We start from the raw sequence: 20553 nt of genomic DNA, 5'->3' as shown, positions 1-20553 counted from the left end.
TATATCATTTTATTAGTGAAAATGACATTAAAGAAGCAGCATTAACATCTGTTGGTTTTGTTTTGTTTTGTTTTTTTGCTGCATTGTAAGGACCATGAGAATTTTCTATTTGACTTGCAGCTCACATCTTTCCTATGTATTGTTTCTCCCATTATAATGTGAGCTCCTTAAAAGCAGAGGTTGTCTTACTTTTCTGTTTGTGTCCCCAGCACTCAGTGCAGTGCTTTGCACATGGTAAGCAATGAATAAATGCTTCATTCCTTCTGGAGACTGAGATAGCTATTTGCCCTTCAGATGATCATGACAGGTCTTGCATCTTGATTTCCAGATCACTAGTGAAATTCAATATGTCAACAGCTGAGTGATGAGGAATTAGTCACTACTGCTCCTGTGCTGGATGGATAGGACTTGCCCTATGTCTGGAAACACAGGATCAAAACAAGCATGGGGAGAAGACTTATGTCTGGATGCTAACTGTGACTTCTGTTTTCAGAAGTCTGACTCAGGGGAAAGGTAAATACTGATTGCCTGACAGAGGTGGAACATAACATGTCATGGGAAGAAGTCTCTGAACATCATCAGCTGTTTTATTCACCCTACTCCTTTCTTCTAAGTCTTCACTTTAGCATATCTCCTATATGTTCCAGTAAATCCCACAGCAATGATCACTGCACCTATACTGGAAGCAGGCACTAATGATAGCTTTTTAAGATACGTTATGTATATTTGGATTAATCCCCATTAGAGGCATAAGTAATTAATGAGTAGGGAAACTTATGAAGTGATAGTATTTTTTGCACTATTTCTTGTAGTATACTTGTAGCATTTATAACTAAGTGACTTAGAGATAATTTTTTGTTTGATACAGACTATAGGCAGGACACAAATCTTTTGAAAGCATATTTCCTCTGTCAGACAACAAAGGTACCAAGAAGGGTACTAGGAATGGAGAATAGTTAATGTAACCCTTTCCTCATTGGTTCAATTTGAGTGCCTGAACAATTCTCAGTACTGTTCCCCTACTTTTCACATGACATGTTTTCACCTTTTGTGCTAAATATGTTATTACACTTACTTTGATTTCCAGTACCGATCTCTGTGGATTTCCCCTGTCAGGACCCAGTTGTTTTGTTCTGAATCTTGTAAATGTTTTTACATGTAATGGGATATTATTGGATATGAAGCATTTGAAAACTATAAGCCTAATCAATCAAGTTCAATGCATTTTTGATGAACTACCTTTCAACAAGTGATGTAGTAAGTCAGCCTGCAGTGATCCTGGACCAGTTAATCAGCTCTCCCAAAAATGTATTTCAAAATGTCACATCATTAGTTAATATAATATATGTTATATTAGTTGTTTGCTTATTAATTAAGAAATGTGTGAAGTGAGAAATTAGAAGTGTTACCATTATTTCTTTACATGTATCATTAGTTTTACATGCTGACATAAAAGTCAATATTGAAAATAATGTACTCATATTATGATGTTTTGGGGGCAGCAACAAAATTTTCCACGAAGTCTTTTCTAACTTGGCTTCAGTTTATGGGGGAAAAAAAAAACTAAAAAAGAAGAGTGGATTCAAAGATCTGTAAGGTTTAACTCATCAGAGACTGGATAGAATATCTGATTGAGTGGCAGGATACTCAACCTCTATTTCCTTCCTCTAGCACAGACATGTCATATGACTTCCACTTAACTGTTCACAGTCTTTGATGCCATGGTCATCTCTAAATAGCAGTGAAAATAATTTTTTCCATTTAGTGCTAGAGGTGCTTTAAGATTCTTAGATGGAACATGCTTTTTACAGTGCCTCCAAACTTAGTAATTTTTTTTTTTGGGAGGTGGGAGGATGGTATTAAACTCCCTTCATCTTCTATTTTGGTGTGAAAGTAAAGGATTTTTAGAAAAAAAATCCAGAAATTATTTTTCTAATATAAATTAATTTTTTGTATGAAGTAGGAAGATTTGGCCTGAAACTTGATTACATGGTCTGTTCTAGTTATGTAAGGAAGAATTGTTATTCAGTTCTTCTGCTTGAAGGACATTTCATTTTTTTCTCAGTGTAGTATCAATCTATCTGTCTGTCCATCTGTTTGTCTAGCTCCTTCTCTCTGTATTTCTATCTATTCTAAACCTGGATTCCCCCCCCCCCACTTAGTGTTGAAAACTTCCAGTGTAAAAACTCCCTACACTGATCTAATTTAAGAACTTGTCTGTGATTTATAGTTTTAGAAAGTTGCTCAAGGGACTGAGAGGTTGTATAATCTGCCTACCCTCCCATAGTTGTTGTGAATCTGAGGTTAAATTTGAACCCAGGTTTTCCTAACTCCAAGATTGTCCCTCTATCTACTCTGCTATTGTGCTACTCTGATTGTACTTAGTGGGTAGGGTAGGATAGGATAGGGCAGAATAAGGTAGAATAGGGTAGAATAGGATAGGACAGGTTAGGACAGGACAGCATAGGATATCATGATTTAGTATATAACATACAGACAGCTAGGTGGTACATGTGTAGAGTGCTTGGCCCAGAGTTAGAAAAGCCTGAGTTCAACCTAGCCTTCTACACATACTAGCTCCATGATGCTGGGAATGTCATTTAACCTCTGTCAGCCTCAGTTTTCTTATCTGTAAAATGGATATAATAATAGCACCTACTTCCCAGAGTTGTTGTGAGCATCAAAATTAGATAATAATTGTAAAACACTTAGTATAGTGCATGGCATATAGCAAGTGTTTTAGAAATATTAACTGTTATTATGGTATGTCACATAGTATAGTAGATAGTAAGGAATATTGTAGTATATAGTATAGTATCAGCAACTAGGTGGCATAATGGATAGAGTACTGGGCCTAAAGTTAGGAACACTCATCTTCCTGAGTTCAAATCTTGCCTAAGATGCTTAATAGTTATGTTATTCTGGGCAAGTCACTTAACTCTGTTTGCCTCTGTTCCTTATCTGTAAAAATGAGCTGGAGAAGGAAATGACAAACCTCTCCTGTATCTTTGCTGAGAAAATCCCAAATGGAGTCACAAAGAGTCATATATGACTGAAATGATTGAAGAACAGTTAGTATGGTATGGTGTGGTGTGGCATGGTATAGTGTAATATAGCAGAGCAGAGCATGATACAGCATAGTATAGCATAGTATAGGCCCATATCAATTTGATGACATTCTGAGATTGTTCCAAATTCATTAAACTTTTGATGAAACCCTTCAATTACTCAGTTAAGGGTTTTAAAACTTATATTTTGAGTCTTCCCCACCTCCCAAATCCTCCCAAATACAAACCTTCAATATCACAGATTTATGTTCTAAAGAAAAATTTTACATAAGATGGAGAAAAGGTTATAATAACCAATATACTTAGCATTTGTTGTGTAGCAGATGAACTTATGAATTTTTAAGAATATGTTTGAAAACATGCTTTAGAGTGATTCATGAAATCAAAACACATTCTGCCTTTAAAAAGGAACATCACTGTCTATATCATCCAAATTTATTTTATCTTGTAAGCTTCCATTTAGGATCTATACCACATAAATGTTGCATTAGGTTTTTTGGCATAACAAAAATATTGCACATTTTAGAACTTTCAAATTAATTCCTACGATCTACATTTAGCCACTTTTTTTCTAAATTTCATAACTCCTAAAAAGTATGTTTAAGAAAAAACTATAGAAACTTGATTTTTCTCTTATTTGATTATTTTGTCATAGATTACAATTTATCTTTTATTTAATAATATACATTTTATTTTGTAATATGTAAAGCCTGAATTTCATGACATCTGAGGTCCTACAATTCTAAAAATATGAAGTATTTAAATTGAAAGAGATTAGAGAATTAAATAAGAGAACTAAATTTTGGTTTCATTCCTGGGATTTATTGTATATGAGTCATTCATCTAATCCTCCTAGATTGAGATAATTTGACATTTCAGTAGATATGTTCTCTGATCATTCACAACTCATTCATATAACCATATCTTCTCATCCCAAGTGACTCTTTGCCTTCTTTTAAATGATCTTTAAGTGGTTCATCAGAAGTGCTGGGTTTCTTACTTTACATTACTTTTCCTCTGTCCGTTGCTTTTCTCTTACCTTCACTGCATGATTACAAATTATTTTTTTGACTCTGCATCTCTGATTAAATCCTTCATGCCATTTTTGCTACCTAATTCTTTATGGGCTATATATTACAGTCTACTTATACCCAGCATACATCTCTCCTTTGAAACTTGGATGACCAATAACTTTAATTCTTCAGCCACTCTTGCATGTTATAATTAGCAAGCATGAAGCATCACTGAAAGAATAATGATATAAAAAAGGGTCTTTGTTTCAGGACAAAGCTGGGGGCTCATTAAAAGAATCATGTAATTTCCCAAAGGCAATCTCATCATAATTTTATCATTTGCAAAGTGATGATAATAATATATATCACCTTCTCTACCAAAGGAAAGTTGAGAGAATTAGGTAATAAACTTGAAGGCAATTTGTGTACTTGGAAAGGAAGCTGACAGAAATCTAAGGTATACCAATTAAATTGTGGTCTACTTTGTAAATGTCCTTTATCTCTTCATGAAAGATGATTAAAATACTGGAAAGTTAATTTTTATTCCCATGTCCTCTCATTGTATAAAAGTACTTTATGATAATTATAATATTTATTTCTTTAAATATTTTCCAGTTACACAAAAAAGGAAAAAAAAAGATGATTCTATTACCTGGCATTCAGGTAGAATGTAAACCCTTTGAAGGCAAGGGTCCTTTCAATTTCATCTTTGTAGCTTTGGTATTGAGCACAGTGTCTGGCACATAAAGAGCACATAATAAATAAAAATTTAACCTGGGGTCCATGAACTTTAAAAACAAATGGCAGTCATTTTGGTATAGTAGTTTCCTTTGTAATCCCATGTATTTTTTGTATAATTTTAAGTGCTTTACTCTGAGCAGTACAGTCCATATGCTTCATTATATTGCCCCATGGAAAAAAAATGCTTAAGAACTTGTTCAATGCTTATTGAATTGAATTAAATTGATATGTCCAAGCCTCTGTAGAAATAATTTTCATGGAGTTTTTTATTAGGGGTTAAAGGATTTTTATAACAATTATAGGAACTTCTATGATTTCTGAGAAGTTAGGGATTATAAGAGTTTCCTGTGTATTGGAAATGTACAAATCTCTCCTTAATTATAGGAGACTCATTGCCTCTTTAGACCCTTATTCATACACCAAAATATTATCCCTCCATGATTTCAAAGGAGGTTTATGTTGCTATTTGATAAAGGTTTAGATTCAGTGTTAGGAGAAATAATAAACACTAATCAATTCTTCATTTATAAAATGTGAAACAACACTATTGAATGTCGTCTTGGTGTATAGAAAATGATGACCAAGAGTTGTAGATCCTTGAGGTTCAGGGACTATGTTTACTTCTATTTTTGAATCTTGAGCATCTAAGTACAAATTAGACCTGTTATAGGTATCTGTTGACATGAAGGGAAAGATGCTGGTTTTGAAGGATGGGTGAGAAGATAAATTCAAATTTGACCATGTTCAATTTGTCAGTTCACTCTGCCACATCTCAATTTCCTCATCTGTAAAACAAGGGGATTGTACTTCAGGTGTAAAGAATATAAGATCCATGAATGGGATGAACGCTGCCATAAAATGGAAGTGAATAGCAAAGTGGATTAGAAACCAGAATCCTACAATATGCTGTTTACAAGAAACCCATTTGAAGCAGAGAGAGAGACACACAGAGTAAAAGTAAAAGCAGAATATATTATGCATCAGCTATAGTCAAAAAGGCAAGGGTAGCAATCCTTATCTCAGACAAAGCACAGGCAAAAATAGATCTCATTAAAAGAGATAAGGAAGGAAACTACATCTTACTAAAAGGTACTATAGATAAAGAAGTAATATAAATACTAAACATGTATGTGCCAAGTAATATGGCATCCAAATTCTTAGGGGAGAAGTTAAATGAGTTAAAGAGGAAATAGACAGCAAAGCTATACTAGTGGGGGATCTGGATCTTTCCCTCTCAGAATTAGATAAATCTAGGCACAAAATAAATAAGAAAGAAGTTAAAGATGTGAATAGGATGTTAGAAAAGTTAAATATGATAGATGTCTGGAGAAAACTGAATGGGGATAGAAAGAAATTTATCTTTTTCTCAGCAGTACATGGCACATATTCAAAAATTGACCATGTATTAGGGCACAAAAACCTCATAGTCAAATATAGAAAGGCAGAAATAGTAAATGCATCCTTCTCAGATCATGATGCAATAAAAATTAGATGTAATAAAGAGCCATGGAAAAGTAGAATGAAAATTAATTGGAAACTAAATAAATTCATTCAAAAGAATGAGTGAGGCTTTGCAGACACCGCCACCGGAACTCCTCGTCTTGGTTACGCTTGCTGGACGCCGATCCCCGCCGCCTCTGCCTCCGCCGTTGCCTCCAGCCCAGGCATCTGTGGCCATGGCCAATCCCAGCATGTACTTCAACATTGCTGTCGATAATGAGTCCCTGGGCCGGGTTACTTTCAAGCTCTTTGCAGACAAGGTTCCAAAGACAGCAGAAAACTTTCGTGCTCTGAGCACTGGAGAGAAGGGATTTGGTTAGAAGGGATCCTGCTTTCATAGAATCATTCCTGGGTTCATGTGCCAGGGTGGTGACTTCGCACGCCACAATGGCACTGGTGGCAAGTCCATCTATGGGGAGAAATTTGCTGATGAGAACTTCATCCTGAAGCACACTGGTCCTGACATCTTGTCCATGGCAAATGCTGGACCCAACACAAATGGCTCCCAGTTTTTCATCTGTACTGCTAAGACTGATTGGTTGGATGGCAAGCATGTTGTCTTTGGCCAAGTGAAAGAAGGCATGAATATTATGGAAGCCATGGAGCGTTTCGGTTCTCGGGAATGGCAAGACCAGCAAGAAGATCACCATTGCTGACTGTGGACAACTCTCATAAGTTTTTTTGTTTTGTTTTTGTCTTAACCATCAAACCATTCCTCCGTAGCTGGAGAGAGCACTCCTGAACCCCATCTACTCTTATACCTTATAATCCTTGTGCTCTCACTTGCTGCAATTCTCTTTGGATTTCATTTCCTTTTTCCTTCCACAAGTTGGCTAAACAGAGTTAAGTTTATGATTATAAATAAAAACTAAACTACACCTGTAGTCTCTCCTTTTGATGATGGGGGGGCAGATTAAGTTGGAGGTGAGCAACAGGATCATCTTAAGGTTTATTAATAAATGTTTGCCAACTTAAAAAAAAAAGAATGAGTGAGTCAAGCAACAAATCATAGAAACAATCAATAAATTCATCCAAAACAATGACAATAATGAGACAACATACCAAAATCTATGGGATGCAGCCAAAGCACTGCTTATGGGAAATTTTATATTTCTAAATGCTTACATCAATAAAAAAAGGAAAGAGGAGATCAATGAAGTAGGCATGCAACTTAAAAAGCTAGAAAAAGAACAAATTAAAAATCCCCAATTAAATACTAAATTAGAAATCCTGAAAATTAAAGGAGAAATTAATAAAATTGAAAGCAAGAAAACTATAGAATTAATCAATAAACTAAGAGCTGGTTTTATGAAAAAACACACACAATAAAATAGATAAACCATTGGTTAATTTGATTTAAAAAAAGAAAGAAGAAAACCAAATTACCAGTATCAAAAATAAAAGGGGTGATTTCACCACCAATGTAGTGGAAATTAAAGGAATAATTAGCAACTATTTTGCCCAACTGTATGCCAATAAATTTGACAATATAAATGAAATGGATAAATATTTACAAAAATACAAACTGCCCAGGTTAACTGAAGAAGAAATAAAATCCTTAAATAAGCCCATATCAGAAAAAGAAATTGAACTCCCTAAGAAAAAAATCTCCAGGGCCAGATGGGTTTATAAGTGAATGCTACCAAACATTTAAAGAACAATTAATTCCAATATTATTAAAATTATTTTAAATAATAGGTGAAGAAGGAATTCTACCAAATTCTTTTGATGACACAAATATGGTGTTGATACCAAAACCAGGCAGAACCAAAATAGAAAAAGAAAATTATAGACCAATTTCCCTAATGAATATTGATGCAAAAATCTTAAATAATACATTAGCAAGGAGATTACAGCAAGTGATCGCCAGGCTAATACCCTATGATGAGGTGGAATTTAGACCAGGAATTCAGGGCTGGTTCAACTTTAGGAAAACTAGTAACATAATCAACCACATCAATAAGAAAACTAACTAAAAACCATATCTATTATCTCAATAGATGCAGAGAAAGCTTTTGACAAAATACAGGACCCATTCTTAATAAAAACACTAGAGAGCTTAGGAATAGGTGGTACTTTCCTTAAAATAATAAGCAGTATCTACCTAAAACCATCAGCAAGCATTATATATAATGGAGATAAGTTAGAGGCATTCCCATTAAGATGAGCGGTGAAACAGGGATGTCCATTATCACCTCTATTATTTAATATTGTACTAGAAATGTTAGCTTTAGCAATCAGAGAAGAGAAAGGAATTAAAGGAATTAGAATAGGCAAGGAGGAAAAAAAACTATCACTCTTTGCAGATGATATGATGGTATACTTAGAAATCCTAGAGAATCAACTAAAAAATTACTTGAAACAATTAACAACTTTAGCCAAGTAGGAGGATATAAAATAAATCCACATAAATCATTAGCACTTCTATGCATGACCAACAAAATCTAGCAGCAAGAGATAGAAAGAGAAATTCCATTTAAAGTAATGGTAGAAAAAATAAAATAATATGGAGTCTACTAGCCAAGACAAACCCAGGAACTCTATGCACACAGTTATAAAACACTTTTCACACAAATCAAATCAGATCTAAATAATTGGAAATATATCAATTGCTCATGGATAGGTCAAGCTAATATAATAAAAAAGACAATTCTATCTAAATTAATTTACTTATTAAGTTCCATACCAGTCAGAGTACCTAAAAATTATTTTATAGAACTAGAAAAAATAATAACAAAATTCATCTGGAAAACAAAAGGTCAAGAATATCAAGGGAAATAATGAAAAAAAAAAAGCACAGGAAGGTGGGCTAGCTGTACCAAATCTGAAGCTTTACTATAAAGCTGCTGTCATCAAAACTGTCTGGTACTGGCTAAGAAATAGAGTGGAATATCAATGGAATAGGTTAGGCACAGGAGACACAGTAGTAAATGACTATAGTAATGTACTGTGTGATAAACCCAAAGACTCCAGCTTCTGGGATAGGATCTCAGTATTTGACAAAATTCTGCTGGGAAAACTAGAAGAGAGCATGGCAGAAACAAGACATAGACCAACATCTTACACCTTATACAAAAATAAGGTCAAAATGGGTACATGATTTAGACATAAAAGATGATACCATAGGTAAATTAGGAGAGGAAGGAATAGTTTACCTCTCCGATCTTTGGAAAGGAGAACAGTTTATGACCAAACAAGAGATAGCGAATATTATGATGAAATGCAATATGGATGATTTTGATTACATTAAATTAAAAAGGTTTTGTACAAAGGGAAGCAATGCATTCAAAATTAGAAGTTAGACAGAAAGCTGGCAAACAGTTTTTATAGCCAGTACTTCTGATAATATATTGGGAACTAAATCAAATTTATAAGAATCCAAGTCATTCCCCAATTGAGAAATGGTCAAAGGATATGAACAGGCAGTTTTCTGATCAAGAAATCAAAGCTATCTATTGCCACATGAAGAAATGCTCTAAATCACTAATGATTAGAGAGATGCAAAGTAAAACAACTCTGAGGTACCACCTCACACCTATCAGATTGGCAAAAAAGGTAAATAATAAATGTTGAAGAAGCTGTGGAAAAATTGGAACACTAATGCATTGTTGGTAGAGCTGTGAACTTACCCAACCATTCTCAAGAACAGTTTGGTATTATGCCCAAAGGGCTATAAAGCTTTGCATACCCTTTGACCCAGCAATACCACTATTAGGGCTTTTCCCCAAAGAGATCATAAAAAAGGGAAAAGGACCCACATGTACAAAAATATTTATAGCTGTCCTTTTTGTGGTGGCAAGGAATTGGAAAATGAGGGGTTGCCCATTAATTGGGGAATGGCTGGACAAGTTGTGGTATATGAATACAATGGAATACTATTGTGCTGTAAGAAATGATGAGCAGGAAGAGTTCAGAGAAACCTGGAATGACTTGTGTTAACTGATGATGAGTGAGATGAGCAGAACTAGGAGAACATTGTACACAGTATTAACAACATTGTGTGTTGATCAACTGTGATAGATTTGATTCTTCTCAGCAATACAATGATCCAAGATAGTTCCAAAGGACTCCTGATAGAAAATGCTCTACAAATCCAGAAAAAGAAAAAGAAGAGATGCAGATCAAAGCATACTATTTCTATTGTGGTTTTTGTTGTTGTTGTTTTTATTTTTTTTGAGGTTTTTCCTTTTTGCTCTGATTCTTTTCTCATGACATGAATAATGCAGAAATACATTTAATGTGATTGTGCATATATAACCTATATCAGATTACTTGCTGTCTTGGGGAGGGAGGAGGGCGGGGAGGGAGGGAGAAAAATTTGAAACTAGAAATCTTATAAAAACAAATGTTGAAACCTATCTCTAAATGTAACTGGAAAACAATAAAATAAAATATTTATATGGTTAAAAAAGGGGAGAGAATTAAACAAACAAAAAAAGAATATAAGATCCTACTCTTATTTTGCCTTGACCACACACACAAAAACAATTGATTCAGCAGGTCCAGGTTTGACTCTTCTCACAAAGGAGTTTCCCATGTACATGTTTTATATGTAAGAATTATATAAAATAACTTTCTTGAGACCAAAGACTGTTTTCATTTTTGTCCTTGTATCCTCCATGCTTAGCACAGTGTCTAGAACATTGTAGGTACTCAGTAAATACTTCTTGAGTTGAGCTGTTGAGTACAGATAGTCAAAAGAGAAGATTAATTTTCAAGGTTTTTTTTTTTCAGTATCTTTGTTTTTGTCATACTTCCAGGTTGAAAGAAATAAAGGAGAAAGGCCAAGCAGGAGGCTAAATTCTATTTGTAGAAACATAAATATTAAATGCTAGCTTGCCCATTTCCTAGTTCATCAATCTAGAGATGGAAGGGACCTGAGAGGGCCATTTCTCATGGTGAAATTTCTAAAGAAAATGCCAACAGTTATATCTGAAATATGTTCAGCCTCCTATGTGAAGGACCAAGTTTTGTCTATGGATCTACTTGTATAGAGGTTCTTATGAATTTATTCTATGCTCTTATATTTTCCCAGTCCATCAATATACAAAGAACTCTACAGTGTATTCGACCTGTATTGTAATCGATTAGATGATCTGCAAAGAATTTTCAGGCTTTGGGAATTGGGAGGATGGGGGAGTTAACTAATATTTGTCACAAATATTGCCACTTCTTATAGCAAATATTTTTCAAATCTTATATGGACAGAGCTAAATATTCAAGAATTTACCATTCCTAGGAAACTCCAGGCGGAATAGATTCCTTATGGAATGGCCAAAAAGCATTATTTAGTATGAGTTCATTCATGTTCTTGTCTCATAAGCTTCAATTAATTAATTTGGCAATAAGGCAGTGGATAAAGCCCCAGGCCTAAAGTCAAGAAGACACATCTTTGAGTTCAAATCTATCCTCAGACACTTATTCCCAAGTCATTTAACCCTGTTTACCTCAGTTTCCTTATCTATAAAATAAGCTGGAGAAGGAAATGCCAAATCAATGCCAAGAACACCCAAGTGGCATCAAGGAAGACTCAGATATGACTGAAATGACTCAACTACAAAAAAATGCTAATTGGTAAGGATAGAAGGGAGACAACTATCTGCCCTCAAGCTTATGTAATTTTTTTCAAAATAGTGTTTTATTTATATTTTCTGTTTCTCATATCATCCTAGAATCCCATGTATCCCTCTCTCTTTTCACCTCCTCAAGAGCCATGCCATATAAGAAATAGTATATTTTGGAGGGAAAAAAAAGAGAAAAAAGTTAGCATAACTGATTGATACATTAAAAAAGTCTGGAAATGTTTTCAATTCATAACATCTCCTGTCTTCTAATGTGGACCTATCACCTCCTCAAAAGGGTAGTTTGAGGCTGTCCCTCCTCATATCTCTTCATTTCAGTTTTGTTGGATCTATGTAATTTTGAAAAATCTACTTTTAATTATTTTGGTGTGTCATTGTTCTCTCCATTACATTATAATAGTCACTATGTATATTGTTGTCTGCTTACTTCACTCTGCATAAATTCATGTAAATCTTTCCATACCTCTATGTATTCATCACATGCATCATTTCTTACAGCACAATAATATTTCATTACATTCATGTAACACAATTTGTTTAGACATTCTTCAATTGCTTGGCATCTACTTGATTTCCAATTTTTAGCTATCACAAAAAATGCTGCTAAAAATATTTTGGAGTATATGTCAACTTTTTTTCTTATTAATGGCATCCTTGGGGTAAAAGCCAAGTAATGGAGTTTCTGGTTCAAAAGCCACATTTTAGGTGACAGCTAGGTGGTGCCAGTGGATAGACATGAGCTCTGAATTCAGGAGGACCTGAGTTTAAATCCAGCTTCATACACTTGATACTTACTAGCTGTGGGACCCTGGGCAATCACTTAACCCTCATTGCCCCCACCAAAAAAAAAGTGACATTTTAGTCATTTTATTTTCATAATTCTAAATTGTTTTCCCAAAATTATTACATCATTTCACAGCTCCACCAGCAGTGTATGAGTGTGCCTATCTTTTCACAACTCTTCCAATATTGGGTGTTACTATTTTTGACATCTTTGCTAATTTGTAGGCTTTGGGGGTAAATGCTCTAGGCTGCTTTGATTTGAATTTCTCTTTATATTTGTGATTTTAATTATTTTTTCATGTCATTGTAAATACTTTGTGGTTCTTGTGGCACCTGATTATTCATATCCCTTGATTATCTTTTGGGTAATGGCAGTTAGTTATATATAATTTTGTTAAACATTCATACATCTTTGATACCCAGCCATCATCAAAGAAATTTGATACAGATTTTTTCTCATTTGACTACTTCCCTTCTTATCCTAGATGCATAAATGTTGCCTGCAGAAACTTTTCAGTTTCAAGTTCCTTCTTCAGCTGTAAATGCAGTTTAATGTTCCATTGACTGTTTTACTTCAGCCTTTTTTTATAAGGTGGCCCTGTTCCTATTGACTCTCTTCTCATCACCCATAAGTCCCTTCTTCTCATTTCATATTCCCCTTTCCTTTTCCTCCCCTCAGTATTCCTCTTCCTTAGTATTTAAATTTCATTTGATCACACCTCTTTCCAAAAATGATCTCTCCCGCTCTTTATTATCTACTTTCTCTTTCTGTTTACTCTACAGCCTCATTCTCTGATTTATGACCCCTATGTTTATTTGGTCTGCCTCTTTCCTCTAGATTTTTCATGTTACTAAAGCTTCCAAGGGATCCATTCTTGAGCTCTCTCTCTAGGCTCTTTCTGCCACTGTTTTGTCTGGCTTACTCCATAGTTTCTCCTTTTCCATTGTGCCTCATTTCCAGAGAAATGTAGTTAACAGCAGTAATAAAAACAGCTAACATTTATGTAGCCCTTATTGTGTGCCAGGCTCTGTGCTAAGTACTTTACATTTATTATCTCATTTGATCCTCACAAGGACTGTGGGAGGTAGGTGTTATTATTCCCATTTTCTAGATGAAGAAACTGAGACAGAGTTTAAGTAACTTGCTGAGAATCACACAGCTAGTAAGAGTCTGAGTCCAGATTTGAACTGCCATTTCCTTGACTCTAGGCTTGTACTCTTACCCATTGTGTCACCCAGCACTGACCCCACTGTAGGGACCCTCCATTACCATGTCCCTGATTGTGAAGGTCAGCACTGATCTATACCCTTTCTTGATGAATTTTGTTCTGATATTTGCCTGGAAATATCCTTCTTGTGTCCATGTTCTCCCAGTCTTCTAGTTGTCAGTTACCACTAGAGTTTCCAGCTTTCCCTTCCTTCCAGGGCTTTTTAGCCTTTTCCAGCACCAAATCCAGCTAACCTCCTTCAGTACAAGGTCCTATACTCCTTTCAGTCCCAATATTTTTGAGAACATTCATCAATAAAACCTCCTCCCATTTCAAAAGTAAGGCCTCCCTCCTTTCTTCTCTTTTTCAGTTTTTCTCCTTTCTGCCTTCCTTACCCTCTAGTAGGGTCTTCTCTTTTAGAGACCACAGAAATCATCTTCCCCTCATTGTCAGCCTTTTACTTTTCCCTGGTTCTTCACTCACTCCTTTCTATCTCCCTATTCCTCTCCCCTCCCCCCTTTATGTATACTTCCATTTGGAATATAGTCATCTGTAGGGAGGGTGTTGGCAGATTCTGTCCTTTATGCTCCCTATCTGCATCCTTACTGTTACCTCTATCAGATATTCATCTTCATCCCAGTCTCTAAGTCTTTCATGGGTATCTCTGTTGTCACTGTTGCTGCCATTGTCATTGACAATTGCATTTATTCACTCCTCCTGCATTTCTATTATTTGGGGTGTTTGAGAAACAAGTAATGTCTTCATTTATGGATTTCTTTTTTAAAAAAATTCAAATTCTTCTTTATTATTAAATGTTTGTCTTTTGTCCTGTATGATTAAGCTTAGATCTGTGCAACAGGTCACTCTGGACTTCATCCTGAGCTCCATTGATCTTTGGAACATATCATTCTATTCTCTCCTACATCTTTTGGTGGGGGCAGAACAGGCTTTCAGTGTCCTTGCCAGACTGGCAAGGTTTTCTCCTTCATTCCTTTCTGGGCTCTATCTCTGAAGACTTTTTCTCTACTAGTCCCTCACATTGGTAACATATCTTTTCCCCTTCTCCTTACTGCTTTTCAGCTTATATTTATCTGTTAACTTCCCCTTTAGAAGGTAAGTTTGGGGAAGGTAGAGACTATATATCTCTGTTGCTTTCATTTGCATTCCCAGCACCTTGCATAATACCTGTCTTAAAGCAAGCAATTAAAAATGTCCATTGACTTGACTTGAATAATGTTGGGTCAAGTTTTACATAACTGCAAAAAGTCCTCTAATGTCTGTGCCCCAAGACATTGATCAAGAAGTACAAGGAATATTTCCCTATTAGCTCATAGGCATGATAAGGTTAGTAAGAAGGCATTTGAAAAGTTCTTTGAGGGGCAGCTAGGTGGCCCAGTGTATAAAAGCATTGGTCCTGGATTCAGGAGGACATGAGTTCAAATCTGGCTTCAGACACTTGACACTAGCTGTGTGACCCTAGGCAAGTCACTTTACCCTCATTGCCCTGAAAAGAAAAAGAAAGAAAAGCTCTTTGAGCCAAAGATATTCCTCTAACATATATGTGTGTATGTATGTGTGTGTGTATGTGTGTATATATATATGTGTGTGTGTGTGTGCATGTATATGTGTGTATGTATATGTATATATATGTGTATATATGTGTATGTATACACACATCAGGAAACAGGCAGAAAAGTCACAGGGCTAGGATAGGAAGCATCTTTGTGTCACCACAGTGTAAAGGACTCTATTGTCAGCATTTTTGAAGTACTTGCCCACAGGCACTAAACCTGGGAGAATCACCTTACCTCACTCTCATATACTGGCCCATCTCTTGAAAGTTTGGGCTAACCTACAGGGGATGGGTGGAACATGCAGCCAGGTGACAGCAGCTTTGACTGAGTATGGCAATGATGTTATTGATGATATTCTGAAATAAAGCACTAGTTTGGGCTCCAGAAAAGAGAAATAAGGACATTGTTGTTTGGTGGGGATTTCAGTTTCTGTCTTTGAACTTTGGAGGTATGCCTTAACCCATCCTTGTAGAGTCCAATGTTATTGTTGATCCTGAAATACTTGGAGTTCTTTCAGGGATTATGGTTTTGAGTACTGTTGTTTGTTCTTCATTTTTGAAGAGGACCAATGACATCACAATGTGACAGGTGATGTCTTGACTCATGCAATTGGGTTTAAGTGAGACAGAGTTGCACAAACTCATCAGCCTCACTCTCTCTTCCAGAGTCATTGAAGTCCAGTGGTCGGACAAAAGTCAGGACAGTTGGTGATGGACAGAGATTCATTGGATGGCCTTGGCATCTTAGATGTCTGACCAAGCTCTAAGTGCTCCCCAGCATTTGCTTCAGCTGCCTTCATGGCTGTTGGAACAAATTATTCTCCTTTGCTCATTCTTCTGGGGGAATTGTTCACATACTTGGGGTATACACACCTTAATTCACCATTCAGTTTTGAGCCCTTTTGGTTACCATCAGCATGGTTTAGCTTGTATGCTAAGATGGTTTTACCAATATGTGGCTGCTGCATATGCTAAACCGTCTTGGAGCCAAAGTTCAGAGTTGGGTGATATGTAGACACTAAAGGTGAATAAACAGCCCTGTAAAGGTGCTGGTCTTTCCTGAGCACTCCATAAATCCTTATAGTCTAGATACTCATTCTTTAAAACAGAACAGGCATGGGGGCAGCTAGGTGGCACAATGGATAAAGCACTGGCTTTATCCATTTATCAGGAGGACCTGAGTTCAAATCCAGCCTCATGACCCTGGGCAAGTCACATAGTTCTCATTGCCCTGCCGAGAGAGAGAGAGAGAGAGAGAGAGAGAGAGAGAGAGAGAGAGAATAGCTACACCCACCCAAAACATGTATCAGAATATATATATTCAAATAAAACAGAACAAATTGATTATTTTCAAAGGACCTGTCCTTTACTCAAATCAAAAAGATCCACCCCACCCTACTTAATAGACATCTTTTAGAATTATTGATTATATGTTTATTTATGCTCTTTGTTTTCTGTGTTTTATTCCAAAGTTCCTGAACATTACATTTGCTCTACTGAATCCATCCAACCTAGTATGAAAAACACAGGAATCAATCTTCTCCTTCCTTACTCTGAATCCTCCCTCTTCCATCCTATATGCTGGAGGTTCCTATGGCTGAGTTTAATGGCCTTGCTAGTAACATTGACAAGAAAGAGATTTATTACATCCCCACAAAATTTGTTATAGGGGAAGGATTTATTTTTTTTCTCTTGCCTAGACAAGGCGACTTCATGTCACTACAAGAGACAATGAGGCTGATGAAGAAGTGTATTAAAGTTTGTTTGGTAGTATAAAGTCTTGAAGTAAAACCTTGGGGAAAAACAAACAAAAAATAGATTAAGACCTTGCATTCTGTCAGTAATCTGCTGGCTAGAATAGATAAACCAAAACCTAGAGAAATGAAATGTAAGGGAGAAGTTGAATTTTTTGTGTTTATTTCAACAGATTTTTTTGAAGTTTCAGATGGAATTCAACAGATTATCTCTGGTGAAAAGTAAGAGATATAGGGTTGGAAGAAAAACCACAGCAAAACATGAGATGGATATGTCAGGGTAAAAAAAATACTGTTATGTATTTCTAACAGACATCATTTTTCTTTTTCCTAGTCATTATATTCATCTTATAACTATTGGTCTCTTCACTGTTCTGTGAAGAATATCACTGCTATTCATACAAAAGATGCACTTCCCTCAGCAAGCTTCTTCCATCAGTCTCCCTACTGTTCTGTGTTCCTTTGATTCTTCTTTACAAATTTCATATTAATACATGTCTTTTCACCCATTACTCTACTTCTTCTGTACACAGTCTTTTTGCTCTGATATTGTGAATATGAAAACATCAAGATTCCACTGGGACCTAGCGATAACACTGTCACCATAGAGAAAATTCTGTATAAAGCAGGCATCTCTTAGATCCCATTCAAGGAGTATTTGCTGCACAATAAAAAGTGCATTTTGAGATGGTTTGATCAGAAATGTGGCTGGTACCCCTAGTATGGTTTGAGAAAATTTTTTTATCATATAATGGAAGAGCACTGGTCCTAAATTAAGGGAACCTGAATTAATATATTTCCTCTGACCATGTTATTCCCCTTTGCAATAAACTTCAGTGGGTCCCTATCTCCCCAGTACCTCCACCACTACGTTTGGCAATAACAGGGTTCCCCTGACTTTTCCAGACTTATATTATTCCCTTTCATGAAGTGGGGGAAAGGTGTTTATTAAGTGCCTTCTCTGTGCTAGGCACTGTTCTAATGGTTTTACAAATACTATCTTTTTTGATATCCCAACAACCATGGGGCATAGATGCTATTATTATTCGTTTTGCCATAGAGGAAACTGACACAAACTTTTTTAAGTGACTTACTTAGGGTTACATAGTGAGTCTCTGAGGCTCGATTTAAATCTGGGTCTTCCTACCAGCACTTCCTACAACACAGTGCTCTATATACTGTGTCACCTAGTTGCCTTATCCTTCATGCTTAGAATGCACTCCATCTTTACCTCTACTTGCAGAATACCAAGCTTCTTTCAAAATTCAGCTCAAGAGTTCCTTTCTCATCCCTCCCAATTGCTAGTGGCCTCCCAGAAAATAGTGGAGTGTGTGAAGGAAGGGTAGGGGATTTGGATGCAGTAATGTTGAAAGGAATTTGAGAGTTACAGAAGTCTGTCCTTAAACCTCTAAAACATGCATGTTCTGAGTAGGACTGTAAAATTCTTGACACCCTCATTAAAATCTCCAACTCAGACAAACTTCTCAATTGTAAAGGAAGTCAAACTCAAGATGAACCCGGGGCAGCTAAACGGCACAGCAAATAGAATTACTGGCCCCAGAGAAAGGAAGACTTGAGTTCAAATCCAGCCCCAGACATTTACTAGCTGAGTGACCCTTAGCAAGTCACTTATCCCTGGTTGCCCTCCCCCATATATACCCCAAAACAAACAAATGCAAAACCCAAGGTGAACCCCTGCCCCTCAAAAAATTGTAGCACTGAGAGCTGAGAAATAATGACTGAAGAAGAAATTTCCAGTAGAAGTCAATAGATATTAAGGGATATGGAGTGTATATTTGTGAGAGTTTGGTTTTTTGTTTTGTAAGGGAAGTGATTATGTAGAAAAGCCGAGGCTTTATGGCAAGGGCACCTACCATGTTTTCTTTCTAGCTGAACTTTCTTTGCGGAGTATTGGGTAGGAAAAGGAACTGAGGTGAAGCTTTTGGCTTGTGTACTTTTCTTTTCCTGAAACATGTCACAAACAATGGAAATGTGTGGGGACAAAAATTAGTGCACAAAGTTAAATGTCAGATCCCATCAATTCTACATTCATAACATCTTTCTCCTTCTTTCCCTTCTCTCCACTGAACAAACAACCACCCACCCCCTACCAGACTCTATCCCCTACGGGACTCTATCCCCCACTACTTCCATCTCCAGGCCTCATCACCTCTTGCCTGGCCTAATGAAGCCAATTTGGCCTCTTCCACGTCAGCTTTTCTCCGTTTCGGTCCATCTTCCACATACCTATGAAAGTGATATACCTTTAGCAAAGATCTGACCAGCTCGCTCCCCTGCTCACAAAGCTCCATCTTGATTTCCTTTTTCATTTACAATAAAATAAAAGCCCGTCTAATTGGCCTCCATTCATAATCCAACTTTATGGTTCAGTACATTCCTTCATATAATCTGTGTTCCCCAGACTTGTTTCTTTGATGTTCCCTATGTGCAGAATATTGTTCCTTGCTTCTGTTCATTTGCACAGGTGTCCTTAGGCCTAAAATACCCTCTCTTCTTATCTGTTCTTCTTGACACTCCTAGTTCTCTTCCAGGTTTATTCTAATTTCCCTGGTTAGTTTCCACCTCCACTCCCATTACATTTATTTTGCCTATAATCGTATGTATTTATTTGTTGGGGTACAGTTTCCTTCAAATAGAATATTAACTTCTTGTGTACAAGCCCTCTTTCTTTCTAGGTCTGGTGCCTAGCACCACACCAGGTGCTTGTTAATTATTTGTCAAATTGAATGTTAGAATTGAAAGGATCTTTGGAGTTTGCCTATCTACCTACTATCCTCATGAAGGAATCGTACTACCACTATCACTTATTAATCATCACCTACTCTCTTCCAGAACCCTTACAGTTGTGGAGCAGGGATGGTCTCACTGCATACTAAGACAATCTTATGTTATGAGAAAGTTTAAAAAACCACCCTGTATCAAATAATTACTTCCTGTGATACTACGTTCGTTTCTTCAATATTAATCCTAATTTAATCTCTGGAGAAATTTATAAGTATTTGGAGATAACTATCAACCCCTTCCCTCCCCTTCAGAAAAAAAAGAAAAAAAATAACAACAACCCTAGCAGAACAAAATATTTTTTCCCGGGCCAATTATACCCAATTTTTTCAACTCTTCCAGACTATTCTTTTCCCAGTTTCCCTCCTTTGTACATATTCTAATTTGTGCATCCATCCACAGGGATATCAGAGGAGATCATGTTAAATGCCATGAAGATATCAGATTAGACTATATCTGAAGCATCTCCTTGATCTAACAATCTAGAAACTCTATAAAAAAGTGAAATGAGGTGAGTTTGGTATGATTT

The 20553-nt window shown here is 36.2% G+C and overlaps 2 protein-coding genes across 3 annotated transcripts in view; both read left to right on the top strand.

The window, feature by feature from the left end:
* MARCHF1 (membrane associated ring-CH-type finger 1) overlaps nt 1-20553 on the top strand; it is a 1073794-nt gene that overhangs the window by 154714 nt on the left and 898527 nt on the right. The window lies entirely within an intron of this gene.
* PPID (peptidylprolyl isomerase D) lies at nt 6499-6997 on the top strand. The gene is given in 2 exon segments (XM_043969743.1): nt 6499-6942; nt 6944-6997. Coding segments are annotated over 2 exon segments (498 nt in total).

Source organism: Dromiciops gliroides, chromosome 6 (genome assembly GCF_019393635.1).
Source record: "Dromiciops gliroides isolate mDroGli1 chromosome 6, mDroGli1.pri, whole genome shotgun sequence".
Taxonomy (NCBI): domain Eukaryota; kingdom Metazoa; phylum Chordata; class Mammalia; order Microbiotheria; family Microbiotheriidae; genus Dromiciops; species Dromiciops gliroides.
This window is presented reverse-complemented; position numbering and strand designations above follow the sequence as displayed.